The sequence below is a fragment of the Solanum stenotomum genome, chromosome 11 (assembly GCF_019186545.1).
Source record: "Solanum stenotomum isolate F172 chromosome 11, ASM1918654v1, whole genome shotgun sequence".
Classification (NCBI taxonomy): Eukaryota; Viridiplantae; Streptophyta; class Magnoliopsida; order Solanales; family Solanaceae; genus Solanum; species Solanum stenotomum.
Genome location: NC_064292.1, coordinates 53,972,271 through 53,989,463, shown reverse-complemented (window position 1 = coordinate 53,989,463; position 17,193 = coordinate 53,972,271). Strand labels below are relative to the sequence as shown.

Here is a 17,193-nt window from a genome sequence, read left to right as displayed (position 1 = left end):
AACTGTAACATTTTCCATTTAAAAACTCTTGTAATGCAATGTTGCATAAATTACAACACCTTATTAAAAACGAATAATTTAAGAGTAATTTCGACTATATTCTAAACATTTCATTAATTACAAATAAAAAAAATGAAAACTAGTGAAAATTTGTGTTATCTACAAAAATTATCCTTGTATAATCTATAGTTTACAGAATTTGAGTCACGGAAGCATCTATTAATACTCATAGTATTATTAGAGTAGACTTTCTACGTCACTCTCTCTGCGTTTTGGACAAAAAAAAAATGAAAAAAAGGAACATCCTTTTAGATATTGTGAGAGGGCTAACCATGAAGAACTGAAAATCAAGAATTCAAATTTCCATTAACAATGAACAGTTGTTGGATTTCTCCTACCTATTTCCCACAAATTAAAGCTTCAATTTTGGAACCCAAAACCAAAATTCAACCAATTAACTCAAAAGCAGATTTCCCAACTGAAAAAATTGAATCTTTTTTGCCCTTTAATGTGAAATCCATCACTAGTACTTCGAACCCTTTTGTCAAACACTGCCTTAAGCTTCGCCAGAACTCCTCTTATCGCCATTCTCATGGTTCTGTACTTGTTGTGGGTTCCACCCCTATTAGGTAACTTTCTTTTCCTCCTAGTTTTTTTACTGTTTCTGGTGGGGTGGGTGGGGTGGGGATGGGGGGAGGGGGAGGGGAGGAAGCCGAACTCCTCGGCGGGATTAGACTGCTAAAATTATTTTTTATGTATATATAGTAGATACTGAATGACCTTTTTGACTTTTTCGTGTATTTACTTTTTCCGTGTGCTTTATGGTATAATTTAGCCATTTCATGTTCTTAACTTGATGGCTGTAGTCTTTGTGGTTGTGGTTAGCTTAATAGTTTAGTTTGAGCCTCACATTTTAATGCCAAATTGTTAGATTTTGAATCCATTTGGCTTAATGTTGAGTTACAACTTTGAAGATTATTCCATTCCCCTTTGGGATATTCACATGCGGAATTCTTGCAAATTGAAGGAGTGCAGTGTAGATTGTACTTAGTTCCGTAGGGGCTCAGTTTTTTTCTTTGATACATTGCATAATCTTGAAATACTTGAGCAAGTAATAGAACAGATGATTGAAATGAGTAGTGATGTAGTGAGAAAAGACGAAGTAATTGATCTTAAAATACTTCACTTTTTGGGAGAAATCATGATTTGCATTGTGCTTTTCATGTTAACAATTGAATGTTTATAATGGACTATATATCAACGGGAGAAATCAGAAGACGCGGACAACATTGAATCTTGAAGGGACAACTTCATACGTGTACATTTGGAATGGCCTAAGCTCTGTTGTTTTAGTTTAAGAAGCTCATTTTCATCTTTTATGATCTATAAATGTGGTGATTTTCTGCTGAGTATTTTCTTCCGAGCTATGTCCTTTCTTATGCACTCCCTTGTGAACTGTTGGTTTGTTATTTTTTGCACTCGTTCATATTCTTTATTCATTCTTCCTTGAGGTTGGTCGTAGAGGGCTTGAAGAGGGGTAAAGGTAGGCCTAAGAAGTATGTAGGCAAGACATAGCGCAGCTTCAACTCACCGAGGATATGATCCTTGATAGGAGAGTGTGGAGATCGAGCATTATGATACAAGGTTAGTAGGTAGTTGAGTGCTTTGCTTTCCCATTCCCGGAGTATTAGTGCTAGTCTCCATTATTGTATTTTCTTCTTGTTGTTCCTACTTGCTGCTATTGTCGTCTTTTTCATCTGTTTTGAGCCGAGGGTCTATCGAAACCAACCTATCTAGCTTTTCTAGGGATAGGTCGGTGTACACATGACCCTCCCTAAACCCCACTTGCGGGATTATACAATTCTTTTTGGTTTATCATTTGACAATTTGATCTTTGATGAGGTAAACATCTTCCAGTAAAAGTTTGACCGATTTAACCGATCTCAGGGAAATATATAGTTTTCAAGAAAGAGTACAAGAGAGACCTATTACATTAGACTGCTTACTCGTGCTTGATGAAGCTCATATACCTGAAGACCTAAATCTTCAATCAGTTCGCCTTGTCCGCATCAGCTCAACGGTGATGAAGAAACTCTCTGGTTTACAGTCGATTGATTCTATTGAAATGATTGTGTTAATGAAAATTCCCTCAACATTTCACAGTGTTGATGATGAATTCCTAGAAGAAGATTGCACTACATGGTTCGAGAATGCTCATCGAGTTCTTGTTCTTGATGGAATCCAGGTAATTTACTTAGACCATATAGTATAAGAATTTTTTTTTAGAAATTCATAAATTGTGCGAAAGAATCATATCAGAATCATTGAATTCATGACTACTGGTTGATGCAGGATCCTGGTAATCTTGGCACATTACTTAGATCGGCGATGGCATTTGGATGGGTAAGGAGATGGCTTTAATTTTGATTTTCGTTGATATTATCATTTATTTCTCAGCTATACTCTCATTGGTCAGTGCTTTCTAGTTTCTAGTACAGCGTCTATAGTTCTTTGGTTCGTTCATGTTCTCATTGTGGTTACTGCTTTTTCGTATGGCATAATACATAAACAGACACTCAAACACCATCTCAGATGAGAAGTAGACGCTTCAACTTTGAGTATGCACATCTAAACATCTCAACTCATCTCCACTATGTCAATTGAACATGTCGCCATAACTGCCATGTTTTCTTTGAAACCGACTTTGCATGTTATGTTATATTGTATGTTTTCTATAACAACATTTAGCTATATCAGCCAAAAAGTATACTGACAAGCAAGGTTGTTATAAAGATGTCGGACTGTAATATGCTAAAACAAATCTTTTGGCAGGGTGGTGCCTTTCTGCTTCCTGGCTGTTGTGATCCATTCAACGAGAAGGCGCTTAGAGCTAGTCGAGGAGCTTCCTTTCAACTTCCATTAGTCTCCGGCGATTGGCTCCACTTGGATGCTCTCAGAAACCATTATAACATGAAAATTCTGGCCGCTCATCCTGCAAACGATCAAAAGCCAAGGAGAATTTCCAGGCTCACCCGCGACTTTACAGATTCGTTAGCATATAAGCCTCTGTGTTTGGTTTTGGGCAGCGAAGGAGGCGGCCTTTCCGAGAGAGCTAAGGATTCAAGTGAGCTTGTGAGTATTCCGATGACCGGAGAATTCGAGTCTCTTAACGTTTCAGTTGCTGGTGGAATATTGTTGTACATGTTACAACCTGAAAATCATAAAGATTTAAGCTCTGGTTGAAGCATTCTCATCTTATTTCAAGCAGCTAAGGATTTTGAAGAAAGTGAAAAAATGACTATTTTCCAACTTTATCAGTCTAATGACTAGATAGTACAACTTAACCTCGGTACGAAATCACCTTTGTTAAAAAGTGTTTTATTCTTCAATATGATCTGACACCAGACCGGGTGGGAAACTAAAAATAAATTTGTCTTTAACTTCAAGTGAAATAATAAAACTTTAGTAGCTACCATCAAAGAATGTGGTGCAGTAGATGATGTTATTTTCTTTTTAATCAGAATTTTCAGGTTCAAGCTTTGAATATGAAAAATCATCATTGATAGGAAGTGCTTCCCACCAAACAGAATCCTACGCAGCACGAAAAATCGTTTTAGATTATATCGAACTAAATCAAATTAAATTAGTTTATTTTGGTGTTCGATGCACACTTTTTAAAAATAAAAAAAAAATTAAAGAATCGAATTGAAGTTGATAAAATCAAATTGTTAAATTAAGGAGTGGGTTGAATTCGATATTTAAAATTAGAGACAAATTATTTGATTATGAAATCGACATGTGTTCTATTTAAATTAAAGGCAAATTAGTGTTAAAATATAATGATAAGGATATAATTGAACCGATAGTCAAATGAAGGGTAGTATTTATAATTGTTTCAAATACTATAAGGGCATATTTGACTATCTTTCATTTTTTAAATATACAACAATTAACAAATATTGTTTCCCCCATCGAAAGATAATTTATTTTTTTCATAAAAAATAAAAGTTAAACTGACTAAAAAGTAAGGGTTGATAATACTTTTGGCTCTCAGTAATTCCTTTGATTAATTATGAATAATCACAAATTTTCTGAAATATTAATCATTTCATCATTTAAGTATTCGTGTACTATATTAAGTTTGTATAGATATTCAATGATAATATACTTCTAAAAATAGTTTAAATAGAATATATTTCCTACATAAAAAAAATAAAAAAACCTATAATCTAATTAATAAAAAAATTAAATTTATTAAGTCATATCTCACAAAGATCAAAATTAAAAGTCATCAATATGGACCAAAGATAATAAAAATTAATTATTACTTTTAGGATTTATTTTTTTCCTTATAGGAATCCTAATGACGTTGAAGATCTTATAATTACTTGAAGTTACTCCAATAATATTTCTTGGAACGTAATTCACTAATATAAATCCACTTAATTTATACCTATAAAAATAATTCATATTTCTAATTAATTAACAACATCTTTATTATAAGGCTTCTAATAATACAGAGACATGGCTGGTTAGCACTTTTTAATTATTATTTTCTTCTCGTTGCATACATTTATTATTGTTTGATCAAACATTATTCACTAATTAATTTTATTACAGACGATAATCAGAATTCTGAAAATTCCTATGAAAGTATTTTTTGGGGTATGTTGAATTTATTTAGAATTCACTTCACTTATCTTATTCATTTTATTCGTTATGTTTCTCTATAAATAATTTTTCAGCTACAATAATTCATATTAAAAAGGAGAATTTAATTGACTGACTGTCGTCGATTCATGATTTTTGTATTGATTCATGATTTCTTGTTTTTTTTTTTTTCAATTAGGTTTGTCATTTGGAGTAGCTTCAGCATTAGCTTACAAAACTATTGGTGTTCTATTTCCTCGACGAAAGATCGAAGAAAAATATGAAGATGAGACAAACAAAGTTGTTCAAACTAATATACCTGTAGTTATTACTATTAATATACTGGACCAAGTGAAACTCCAGCACAATGCATATTCAAATCCTGTAACCAACTCTAAGGCAATATTTGGTCGGCCTTCGTCGTTTGAGGAAGTGATAGGTTTATTACATGACGTAAGTATATCAACACTTTTTTTTTATTTTCCAATCATTTGGTGTTCAAATTTCATAATATGGCCTCGACTAATAATTCAAAATTGTCTCACTCTCGTAATATCCTTTAAAAGGAAGCTCTCTCTAACATTTTTTCCCCATTCCTATGATTTCAACTCGAAATCTCTAACAGCACAATGCATCTGCAAATCCTGAATCCAACTCTAAGGCAATACTTGGTCGGCCTTTGTCGTTTGAGCAAGTGATAGATTTATTACATGACGTAAGTATATCAACACTTTTTTTTTTTATTTTCCAATCATTTGGTGTTCAAATTTCATAATATGGTCTCGACTAATAATTCAAAATCGTCTCACTCTCGTAATATCCTTTAAAAGGAAGCTCTCTCTAACAATTTTTCCCCATTCCTATGATTTCAACTTGAAATCTCTAACTGATTTAAGAGTCGAGGGATTTTATTCAATTTTTGTTAATTATTGATTAATTGTATATTTGTAGTGCAAAGGAGAAAGGAGCAATAAATGCGATACCTATTATAAGATATTAACGAAGTGTCATAAAGGATCAGGTATTTTTATTTTTATTTTATTTTTATTTTGAAATAATTAATTAAAAGTATTGTGTTTGAGCCTTCAAGATTAGTTGAATTAGTAAATTTTGAATGTCGTATAATTAAAAACAAAATAAAATCTTGATAATATTGTCCTAATTCCATCTGCTTCATATTATTTATTTATTAAAATTGTAACATGTGAACTTTTTTTTGGCTGCAGCTACCATTTCAACAACAGATATTGGCTCAAGTCTTCTACTTGATTCCTTTTATGACATAAGTTTTTTCATTAGATATTTGATATTCGATAGTTACTTTAAAAATTGATTAATATAAATTTATATCGAGAAATTTCATTTTGATTTTTTCCAAAATTCTTTGCAAATTGAGTTGTGTCAGTGATGATATTATATAATTTTTTATATATATATTGAGGGTCGCTTTCTTTTAAAATACTATATCTTTTATTTTTCAAATATTTATTTGCCTTCAATTTATTAATTAAACGATTTTTTTTTTAATGTCTACACAGTGCATGAGAGAGGCTTATCCGTTATCAAATAGCCAGAACGCATGCAGAGAGAAATACAGCAAATTGATGAAAATTAGTTGTTTTGTTTCTCCCTTTTAATATGTTATTAATAGAGTAATTATTATGATTTTATTTAGTTATAATCACGATTGACTTTGAATTAACATTTCATTAGACAATGCAATTCCTTAGTTTTTGTTATTTATAGTATGATATTTAATTTTAATCTTATTTATTCTTTTTTATTTAATCAAATTTCTCCTCTTTATAATCATCTTATAATAATTAATAATATCTTCTCTTTAAATTTTCTCTTCGTTGTTAAATATATATGTGAACATACTTCATGATTAAAAAGATCACATGCATCAACATGAGATTGTTTAAAGTTGAATTGAAATTGATAGTCTGAACATCATTGTCATACAAAATAACGAATTAGAAATTTCATATTTCTCCTGCATTTTATATTCTATAATATCCTTAGACCTAATTTAACAATTTTTAATATAATGTAATTTGATTAGACATAAAATTTAAGAAACATGAAAAGATTTTAATACGTTATAAAACTATCTTTATTAAAATAAATAAATATTAAAATAGAAGAGTACATTTTTTTTCTTCAAATAAGCGGAATTGAATTTGGATAAAATATAGTATATATTTATTAAATAAATAAAATTTTGTTTTTATGGAATAGACTAAAAGAAAAGTGTCACGTAAATTAAAACGAGAAGTAATAAATATTCTAAAGGCAGAACGCATAAGCGGCCCCTTGAACTTGTAAGGATTTTTCGTATAGNAATATTCTAAAAGTAGATTTGTTTATGAATGTGTATTTAGGCATTCAAATCTGGTGAAAAGCCCAAATCCAGTCAAACATTTCACTTCCGAGCCCAAACTTCTCCCCTTCACCGGAAAATTTCCGCCGGAATCGGCCATCTCCGTCGGCAATGTGGTCGACGAAACTTTCACAACCACCGCAATCTAGTTACTGCAGTCTCCAAAGCTCCCTCCTCTCTCTCGCCATCTTAACCCTACTCTCCTTCACATACCTTTCCCTCAAATCCTTCCACTCTCCTAATTCTCCTTCTTCTGAAACTCCTTCGCTTATCGTGCAATCATCTCAGGTACTGCTAACATTTTCTTTTAGATTCTTCTAGCATATGCTGATTTATGCTTGTTTTAATTAATTAATTTATTTGCGATTTAAGGTTGTTAGAGCGGAGCAGGAGGTATTATCGGATGTGTATAATTCGCCGGAAGTGTTTAGGTTGAATTATGAAGAAATGGAGAGGAAATTTAAGGTGTTTATATATAAAGATGGAGATCCGAAGACGTTTTATCAAACGCCAAGGAAGCTGACTGGGAAGTATTCTAGTGAAGGATATTTCTTCCAGAATATTCGAGAGAGTAAGTTTGTTACTGAGGATCCAAATGAAGCTCACTTGTTCTTCATTCCGATCTCTTGTCATAAGATGAGAGGAAAGGTAAGCATTGTGTTCTACAGTATTCAAAATCTTATTTTGATTTGATTTTTGGTGTTAGATTGGTGTTATTTGATGTTTATGAAATGAATTTTGGTTGGATATGGAATGTTGTGCAAAATAGTCACATATTAGAAGTTCAGTATAATGCATGATTTACCTAATGTTGAATTTTTTGAATGGAGAGTGGCAATGAATAATACCTTATACAGTTGCATCAGGTGGCTTCTTTTTGTAATCCATTTGATTGGTGCTAGAATCTCTAAGTTCATTGATATGATTCAATTAGTTTAACAAGGTTGAAAGGCATTTGCTTTCTTCTTAGCTGAGGATGTTAAGCAGGACTGGCAGATCCATTAACAAGGAGTGAAAGACATGATGGCTAATTTTTTGTCTAATTCATTTAGATCTTATGCTAGAGAGTGTGCATGAATGAGAAGTACAATTACTTCGGAGTTTACTCATTACTGTTGGCTATAGTATAAATAATCTTCTTAGGAATCAGAAGTCCGATTCCAGCATCTATTAGTGTGGGTGTGTTAGCTGAATGTATTAGTTTTTCTTATCCAAGTGTTAATTAATTAACTGGAAATGCCGCAACCAATGTTGAGAACATTGATTTTTTATTTATAAGGGGACTGGGAATCACGGTGTATGTAGTAATGTCATTTCTTTCTCCTTTGCACTTATTGTGTAAATAACTTTTCTCTTTTTGCCTTTCCTATTGTTGCTATATCCATGTAACGTGTGCTGCTTGTTATACTTGTGTAGTACCAGCTCTTGGTTTGTATAGATTATCATTCTGCGCGAACATTGAAAAGTCTCGTACTTCTGAGAAGACATATACATTTGGCTCATAATCTAGTGAATATTCTGATCCGAGCTTCCTTTTCAAAAAATAAAATAAAATTGTATTCTGATCCTAGCTTTTGAACATAAAAAATTTGAAACACATATACTATTTAAGATGGGGGTATTCGGCAGTCGGCACTACCTAACTTTTGGGACTCCTCATATATTATGTAAGAATTCTTTGATGGAATGCAGGGAACATCATATGAGAACATGACCATAATTGTACAGAACTATGTTGATAGTTTGATAGCCAAATATCCATACTGGAATAGAACCATGGGTGCAGATCACTTCTTTGTTACCTGCCATGATGTTGGTGTCAGGGCAACTGAAGGGCATCCCTTTCTTGTAAAGAATGCAATCCGTGTCGTGTGCTCCCCTAGCTATGATGTTGGATATATTCCGCATAAGGATGTTGCTCTTCCACAAGTTCTGCAGCCATTTGCCCTTCCTGCTGGAGGAAACGACATTGAGAACAGGTAATCCTGTTGGATAATGAATGTGCTACATATTAAATCATTCTCTTCTCATACAAATTTCTACTTCTTTTTGTTCTTTAGTCCCTTTTTCTGTTTACACATCCAACATGGTTACCTCTATGTGAATAGTAGAATCCGACATTTCATTGAGCCAAGGATGAAGGAAACAAAACCTCTGCACCAGTTTAGTGATAGTTTACTGACAGAGACTGCAGTTCTATAGCATTTGTATACTCTTCCTCTCAAGCTGGGCTCTGGTGTTACCGCCAATCCGCCATCATGCACAATAGTTTTTCTCCCATAGCACTTGAATTACACCATTAAATATGGAAAAATTGGAAGATGAAAAAATGACTGGTATATGCCCTTTTCTCCAAACTGAATACCCATTCCTTTTCTTTTACTTGTCCTAATGCTATGTTCAAGAAGACATTTTTGTCTTTACCTTTCAATTATTAATAATATCTCACTATCAGAGTCCACATGCTCAGCCCCTTCTTAAGTGTAATTCTACATATTCGGCACTTTCTAAGTAACTGACTTTTCAGCCCTTTTCTGCGACCCATACCTTTCTTTAAAAGTTTTAATTCAAGCTTATGATCTCGCTGTTACAAATATTTATAGAGTAATTTTCAACTGCATCTTTTGTGTACCTTCCCTTGATAATTATACTTCTCAGTTGCATCTACTATTGCCTTTGACATCTCTTCATATTTGCCTTCTTCTTTAGTATCTTTTATGTTGATCTTCCTTTTTGTGGGCATAAACAACAACATACCCAGTGTAATCCCACAAGTGAGCACATGTATTTATAAATTTCATGGCCCTTTTTTATGAAAAGGTAGAAATTTTATCAAACAGTACCATAAAGGTAATGAAAATCTACAACTGAAAAGAGTCTTCTGTAAATTGAAGGACTGCAGAAGATTTAGCAGTGATTCTAAGTCAGAAACAATACCCTTCTTACTCAACTGATAGATACTTTTTAAATATCTTTCATGGCTATTTGTCTTTGATTTAACTGAGTATCATACATTAGTAGATTGATCAGGTAGTTCTATCTTATTCTTGGAGGCCCAATACAATTTGCCTTTTAACTGGGAAAAGTCCCTTTGTAATCAGTTTAGTGAAAGACAAAAAAGAGATGCTGGTGACCTATATGTTTTCAAGCTTTTTACTGATAAATTTTCAGATCTTTGAGGTTGTACAAATCTGTAGACCTCCCAACAAAAGATAGGTGCTTTGTCTGCACTCACTTTCCATGCAATACTGTTGATCCATTGAAGGACAAATGTCAATCTAATAGGCTGTGAGAAGATATTTCAAAACGCTTTAAAAAGGGCCGAGTGGTTAGCTTATTCTGGATTATTGGTCTTCTGCCCTCAAAAACTCCTTCTGTAAAGTTAATGATTAATATTTATAAGTATGCGCTCGACCCAATCTTCTTCCTTTAGAGGAGGAGACTTTTGAAGGAACTAATACACTCTTTGCCTTCCCCACTACCCAATCATGAGTCTTTGTCATGAACTATTTTCTGTATCTTCTAGTTGGAGTAAAAATTTGTAGTCTGGTTTGTCACTTACGCATGAATGGTCACCTATCACTAAACATTTGCATAGCTTATCAGTATATATGCGTAGATGGTCAAAAGCTATTATAGTGAAAATAGCATGTCACTAACAGAGATCCTAATTTGTACAGGACAACTTTGGGTTTCTGGGCAGGTCATAGAAACTCTAAAATCAGGGTTATCCTGGCACGTCAGTGGGAAAATGACACTGAATTGGATATTTCCAACAATAGGATAAACAGGGCTACAGGACCTCTTGTTTATCAAAAGAGATTTTACAGGACAAAGTTCTGCATATGTCCAGGTGGTTCCCAGGTTAACAGTGCTCGTATAACAGACTCAATACATTATGGATGTGTTCCTGGTAAGTATTTGAGCTTTTTTGACAGCTTGAAAGAGTCGTTGAGACTGTTTTATTATGTTGTCTTATCTTCAATTAAGCACCTCATGATACACACCAAGTTGAGCGATGGTAGAATTTCTTCTTAGAATGACTACCTTTTCCTCGCTTCTCAGTTCTTGTGGAAATTATGCCGAATTTATGATAAGCTTTTAAGATAGGATAGGAAAAGTTTGTAAGATAGTGTGAAACCAAGTGTTTGATCTTCATTCACAAATTCATTTTTTAGTCTTCTTTCTCTGTTTGAGAAAATGATCTTCTTCTCTCAAGTGAAGGCAAAAGATAAAGGATCATTGTATCTCAGGCGCTAGAGGTCATACGGGAATGCGGGGGGGGGGGGGGGGGGGGGGGGGGNAGTGAAATGCTGTTCAACATACTTGTTCATCTTTTTTTCTAAAACTATCTGATTGTTTAACTTACACCATGCCTGCTTCCTAAATCTCCACTACTTTTTTGGGTCATCTTTGCAGTGATACTTTCTGATTACTATGATTTGCCATTCAATGACATTGTCGATTGGCGTAAGTTTGCGGTTGTACTGAGGGAGAAGGATGTATATGACCTAAAGCAAATTCTCAAGAACATCACACAAGAAGAATTTGCCACCTTGCATAACAATTTAGTAAAGGTGAGTAACATCTTTGATATCCTTTTGAGTATTTATACCCATCGTTCGTACATAATGTGCTAGTGAATGTGAGAAGACGCAAATTGCATTGCTAACTCGAGAAGAGTCTATATCAATAAATTTCTTATGATTAAATCTCTTTTTTGTCAGGTTCAGAAGCACTTCCAGTGGAATTCACCTCCTATAAGACATGATGCTTTTCATATGGTCATGTATGAACTCTGGCTTCGCCATCATGTGATCAAGTACTAGACCAGAAACTATGAATACGATAAATCAAGTATAGGAAGAGCAGTCTACTCAACTTGGTTCCCAAGGAAAACAAGTATTGGGGTGTCTAATTCTTGGGCCTCTTTGTGGTTTAGCCTCAAACCCAACAACTTGTCCAGCCGTGTTCACAACAGTGTCTTTGTTAGGGCATTCCAAGGTAGAGGGCCTATAACTTTCTGTCTTAGAGTCACGTTCGGATTAAACCAAGCATCTTCCCAAAAGAGAATGTCCTTTCCTTAAGAAGTAAATGTAGAATGTCTTTAACAAAAAATTTAGAGCAACTCACATATAGCAAACATAAAAATCATATTTGTATGTTATAGCTATAATTTGCATAATTGCGCTTCATAGCAAATTTTATGTTTGTTATGGAGCTTTTGATTTGTATAATTTGCTAGATACATTCAATTTTATACAAATTGTTCAGTTTTGTATAAATTTATTTATACATTGTATTTTGTATAATAAGATTTGTATTTGTATAATCATAAGTGTATATGACGAAAATATATGTATTTGTATTTGTATATATATTTTTCTCTCGGTTTATACAAATATAAACACATATTTATACATTTGTATATCAAATGGGTAATTGTATACCGAAAATGACTAATTGTATACCGAACCAGATGACAAAAAAATGGGATGTTTGCTGCGAATTACAAATAAAATAAATTATGGCTATAGTATTTAATTTAAATTAATAGTTTGTTATTTTATACAATTAAATCGAAATTTGTAGTTTGAAACATGTTTTGACTTTTGACCATGTGAGTGGCTATAAATTATTTCAGGAAGTGTGAAAGGGGCATTGTAAAGCTAAATTGTTATAAGAGAGGGAGCACTGTTGTAACGAAATCTTGAGGATTTGAAAGCTTAAATGCCTATTTAGTTGTTATGTTGTTCGGAGTCCTAAAAGTGCAACTAGGAGTGTAGTGCATTTTTGGAGGATGATTTGATATGGCGGTGACGTTAATATTTTGGAGGGTCGGAGAAACATAGTTCACAAGTCCATGATAATAAAAATATGTTTATCGTTTTCCTAGTTTACGCAAGGCATATGTCACTATCTTACCAACCTACAAAAAGGATGTCTACAAAATGTGTTAAAAGCTTAAGCATGCTATTGACCAACCTCATGATACAATAGCTAGTTTTTACTGATTTGCGAAACTCGACTCTTGGTAATGTGTTAGATCGTCTATTGTTTTTCGTACTGACCTTTTCTCTCTGACCCGTGATAACGTTTTAGTGTAGCGTTTAACTGGCATTCGGTATTGACAGGTTCAATGGTTGTAGAGTGCCTTCAATTCTAAGACTTTATAAAGTAGTAGATGCAATGTTGACAGGGTACTTAGGGAGCACTCATTGTGGAAAAATTTTGCTTTTCTTTTTCTCTAGGTTCCATAAGCTTTCTTGAGTTGCTCCCAAGGACCATATGGATGGTTTGCTAGTCAAATTGACATAGAAACAAAAAAAAAAGAAAATGATATAAAGCTCTTTACATTTTGCAATTTCCTTGTTTTATTTGTTCTTCATTTGTTTTGTCATTCAATGATGTAGCAATTAAAAATCCAGCCTAATTTTCCGAGTGAAGTTTGGGGAGGATAGTAGTACGCAATATTTACTCTATCTTGTGAATGTACGAAGATGGTTCACATAGATTCTTGGGATGTGTGTGCAATATTGTTTTTAATAGATGTTTGGTTTGTATGCAATCTTATACTTTTTGATAGACGTTTGGTTTGCATGCAATCTTATACTTTTCTGGGGGAAGGTATTTAGATAAACACTCGGTGTGTATGTAATTTTATTTTTATCTTGTGGGGGAAGGTGTTTAGATAAACCCTCAGTGTGTATGTAGTTTTATTTCTATCTTGTGTAAGTAGAGAAAGATAGAGAGGGTGTTAACGATAGAGTCTCGTAACAAATTAGGAAACATGTCATACTAGAATCGAAGAGTAAGATATTAAGAAAGTAAGAAAAAGGAAACTAGACAGCACTCGACTACTTACTAACCTTCTATTCGAATGCTCGATTTTCATAACTCCTTATCTAGAGTCATGACTGATAAGTTGTAGGTGTGTCATGTCTTTTATCATTTATTAGTGTAACAAGATTACAATATATTTTCAGTCATTTACATAATCAAACTAGAAGTTAGTGAATGAACACTAAATAAAGAGTTGTCAAATAACATCAACCTGAAATATCATGTAACTGAAAGTATTTCAATATATTTATCTAAATATCTTCTTCCTTAGATTTTTTTAATTTTTATTTTAGTTTAAAAGGACGTCATTTCATTGCTTTTTTTCTTTTTCAAAATCATTTCATAACAGGCTGCAGTACACCTTACCCTAACCAAAAGATGGACGTGAAATGGCAAATAATAGTCAACAAAAGACGCGTATAGTATTTTGACAAGATTTTTCATGATTCAATTTGAGTTAGATACAGGCGGTACAACTCAAAATTCAACGAGTTAAAACAGATTGATAAAATGAGCTGAGCTAATAGATGAATGAGTCAATACTTGATCCAAATTTAGATGGATTGGTCGAGTTATGATTTCATGGGGTGATTATGTCATCTCTATGTATAATAACTAGCAAGTTGATCGCGAGATGTTATTGAGATTGCATTTTGAAATTTTCAACATGGAAATGATGGATGTTATCAACTCAATCAAACAAAGAAAAGTTGATGACCTTTTTAGAAGATATACTAGTTACATCATATAAGGTTTTTGATGTTTTGTCAGTTTGAAACCATACTTTGGCCCATTTCTCACTATGGTTATGAAACAAACATACTATAATATTGAAAAAAGATCACATATAGAGACAATATTTGTTACCTATTGGTCAAGAAAGTTTTGTCCAAGTTTAAAGACCAAATCCTGGAGTTTTTGCAGCAGTGCGCCGCGGTCATCACATCAACAGGTGGGGGAGAGTGTCATGTCCCGCCACTTTGCCAGTTGAATTTTGCATCCGGATAGGGACGGAAGAATCTAGAGTTGTGAGAGACTTATGGAGAACTCTAGAATCCTTTAGATATTTCAAGAAAGCTTTGGAACATCCTAGATTATGTAGAGTTTTCTAGAGAGGGACCAAAGTGTAAATACTTTAGAAACTTGTAAGGTAATTTTAAATTACACTTTAGCCCCTAGGTTGTAGTATAAATAGAGGTGTCATTCATTTGCAAGGCATCACTCAAGTTGTAAAGCATTTTCCAAGCTAATACAAAGCCTTCTTTTCAAAGCTGTCTAATCTTTCTAAGTCTTTTCTTTCATTCTCTTAGCGATCTAACTTCAAAAGACTTACTTGAGCTTACAAAAACATGAAAGAGTCGTGAGTAAGTTGTCGAGTGCCGTACGAAACAATAGTGAAACTCTAAGTGTGTGACAGTTGGGTCGCTAAAGTCCAATATATTCATACTAAGTGTAATAGATATGAATATATTAAGATAGATATGCAGTGATAAGTATTAGACAAGAATAAATGTGATTGTGTTCAACAGAAAGTGCAAGTGCACATATCGAGGATAAAATGAACAAATGTCGTTTGAGATAGTTTTTCATGTTCTGCATTGACTTACAGATGGATTGGTCCATAAATATGAAATCGTGGTGAATGAAGGTGCTAAAATAGGGCGATATACACCTATAACTACATATAATAAATAAATTGTCTTGAAAGACATAAAGCCTCTTATAATCTTTGTAGACCTAGCGAAAAATAGAGCACAATCAAAAGAAAAAAAAAGGCTACAACTTCAGTCCTATTTTCTTCATTTCCCTCAGTAATTTCAGTAATTCCCTGCGAAAGAATAGGAGAACATAAATATCACAAAGGGTGAGAAAGAAAGATTGAGCAGACGAAGTAATTGGTCACCAAGTTAGTTAAAAACAATCTGGCTTGAAGGAATTCATAGTGAAATGCTGTTCAACATACTTGTTCATCTTTTTTTCTAAAACTATCTGATTGTTTAACTTACACCATGCCTGCTTCCTAAATCTCCACTACTTTTTTGGGTCATCTTTGCAGTGATACTTTCTGATTACTATGATTTGCCATTCAATGACATTGTCGATTGGCGTAAGTTTGCGGTTGTACTGAGGGAGAAGGATGTATATGACCTAAAGCAAATTCTCAAGAACATCACACAAGAAGAATTTGCCACCTTGCATAACAATTTAGTAAAGGTGAGTAACATCTTTGATATCCTTTTGAGTATTTATACCCATCGTTCGTACATAATGTGCTAGTGAATGTGAGAAGACGCAAATTGCATTGCTAACTCGAGAAGAGTCTATATCAATAAATTTCTTATGATTAAATCTCTTTTTTGTCAGGTTCAGAAGCACTTCCAGTGGAATTCACCTCCTATAAGACATGATGCTTTTCATATGGTCATGTATGAACTCTGGCTTCGCCATCATGTGATCAAGTACTAGACCAGAAACTATGAATACGATAAATCAAGTATAGGAAGAGCAGTCTACTCAACCTGGATCCCAAGGAAAACAAGTATTGGGGTGTCTAATTCTTGGGCCTCTTTGTGGTTTAGTTAGCCTCAAGCCCAACAACTTGTCCAGCCGTGTTCACAACAGTGTCTTTGTTAGGGCATTCCAAGGTAGAGGGCCTTTAAATTTCTGTCTTAGAGTCTCGTTCAGATTTAACCAAGGATCTTCCCAAAAGAGAATGTCTTTTCCTTAAGAAGTAAATGTAGTATGTCTTTTCCTTAAGAAGTAAATGTAGAATGTCTTAAACAAAAAATTTAGAGCAACTATAACAAACATAAAAATCATATTTGTATGTTATAGCTATAGTTTGCATAATTGCGCTTTATAGCAAATTTTATGTTTGTTATGGAGCTTTTGATTTGTATAATTCGCTAGATACATCCAATTTTATACAAATTGTTCAGTTTTGTATAAATTTATTTATACATTGTATTTTGTATAATAAGATTTGTATTTGTATAATTATAAGTGTATACGATGAAAATATATGTATTTGTATATATATTTTTCTCTCGGTTTATACAAATATAAACACATTTTTATACATTTGTATATCAAATGGGTAATTGTATACCGAAAATGACTAATTGTATACCGAATCAAATTACAAAAAAGTGGGATGTTTGTTGCGAATTACAAATAAAATAAATTATGGCTATAGTATTTAATTTGAATTAATAGTTTGCTATTTCATATAATTAAATTGTAGTTTGAAACACGTTTGACTTTCGACTATGTGAGTGGCTATGAATTATTTCAAAATTGTGAAAGGGGCATTGTAA

At 33.2% G+C, this 17,193-nt stretch overlaps 2 protein-coding genes across 4 annotated transcripts; both read left to right on the top strand.

The window, feature by feature from the left end:
• Window positions 1-278: 278 nt before the first annotated feature.
• Window positions 279-3,244, top strand: LOC125844298 (uncharacterized). Its single transcript, XM_049523583.1, has 4 exons — window positions 279-629; window positions 1,948-2,245; window positions 2,353-2,403; window positions 2,833-3,244. The coding sequence occupies exons 1-4, from the start codon at window positions 373-375 to the stop codon at window positions 3,241-3,243; spliced, it is 1,017 nt and encodes a 338-aa protein (XP_049379540.1). The 5' UTR covers window positions 279-372; the 3' UTR covers window position 3,244.
• A 3,788-nt stretch (window positions 3,245-7,032) lies between these two features.
• LOC125843768 (probable glycosyltransferase At5g03795) lies at window positions 7,033-16,597 on the top strand. 3 transcript variants are annotated; one of them, XR_007444058.1, is made up of 7 exons: window positions 7,033-7,321; window positions 7,406-7,681; window positions 8,726-9,012; window positions 10,714-10,946; window positions 11,453-11,610; window positions 11,761-12,037; window positions 16,522-16,597. XR_007444058.1 is itself a non-coding variant. In XM_049522965.1 (6 exons), exons 1-6 carry the CDS (start codon window positions 7,145-7,147, stop codon window positions 16,340-16,342), a joined length of 1,233 nt encoding a protein of 410 aa, XP_049378922.1. In that variant the 5' UTR covers window positions 7,033-7,144; the 3' UTR covers window positions 16,343-16,597. The 3 variants fall into 3 exon arrangements, 2 of the variants coding, with proteins under 2 accessions (XP_049378922.1, XP_049378923.1); XM_049522965.1 differs by lacking the exons at window positions 11,453-11,610; window positions 11,761-12,037 and adding an exon at window positions 15,933-16,090 and having other exon boundaries at window positions 16,241-16,597; XM_049522966.1 differs by lacking the exon at window positions 11,761-12,037 and having other exon boundaries at window positions 16,241-16,597.
• Window positions 16,598-17,193: the final 596 nt, after the last annotated feature.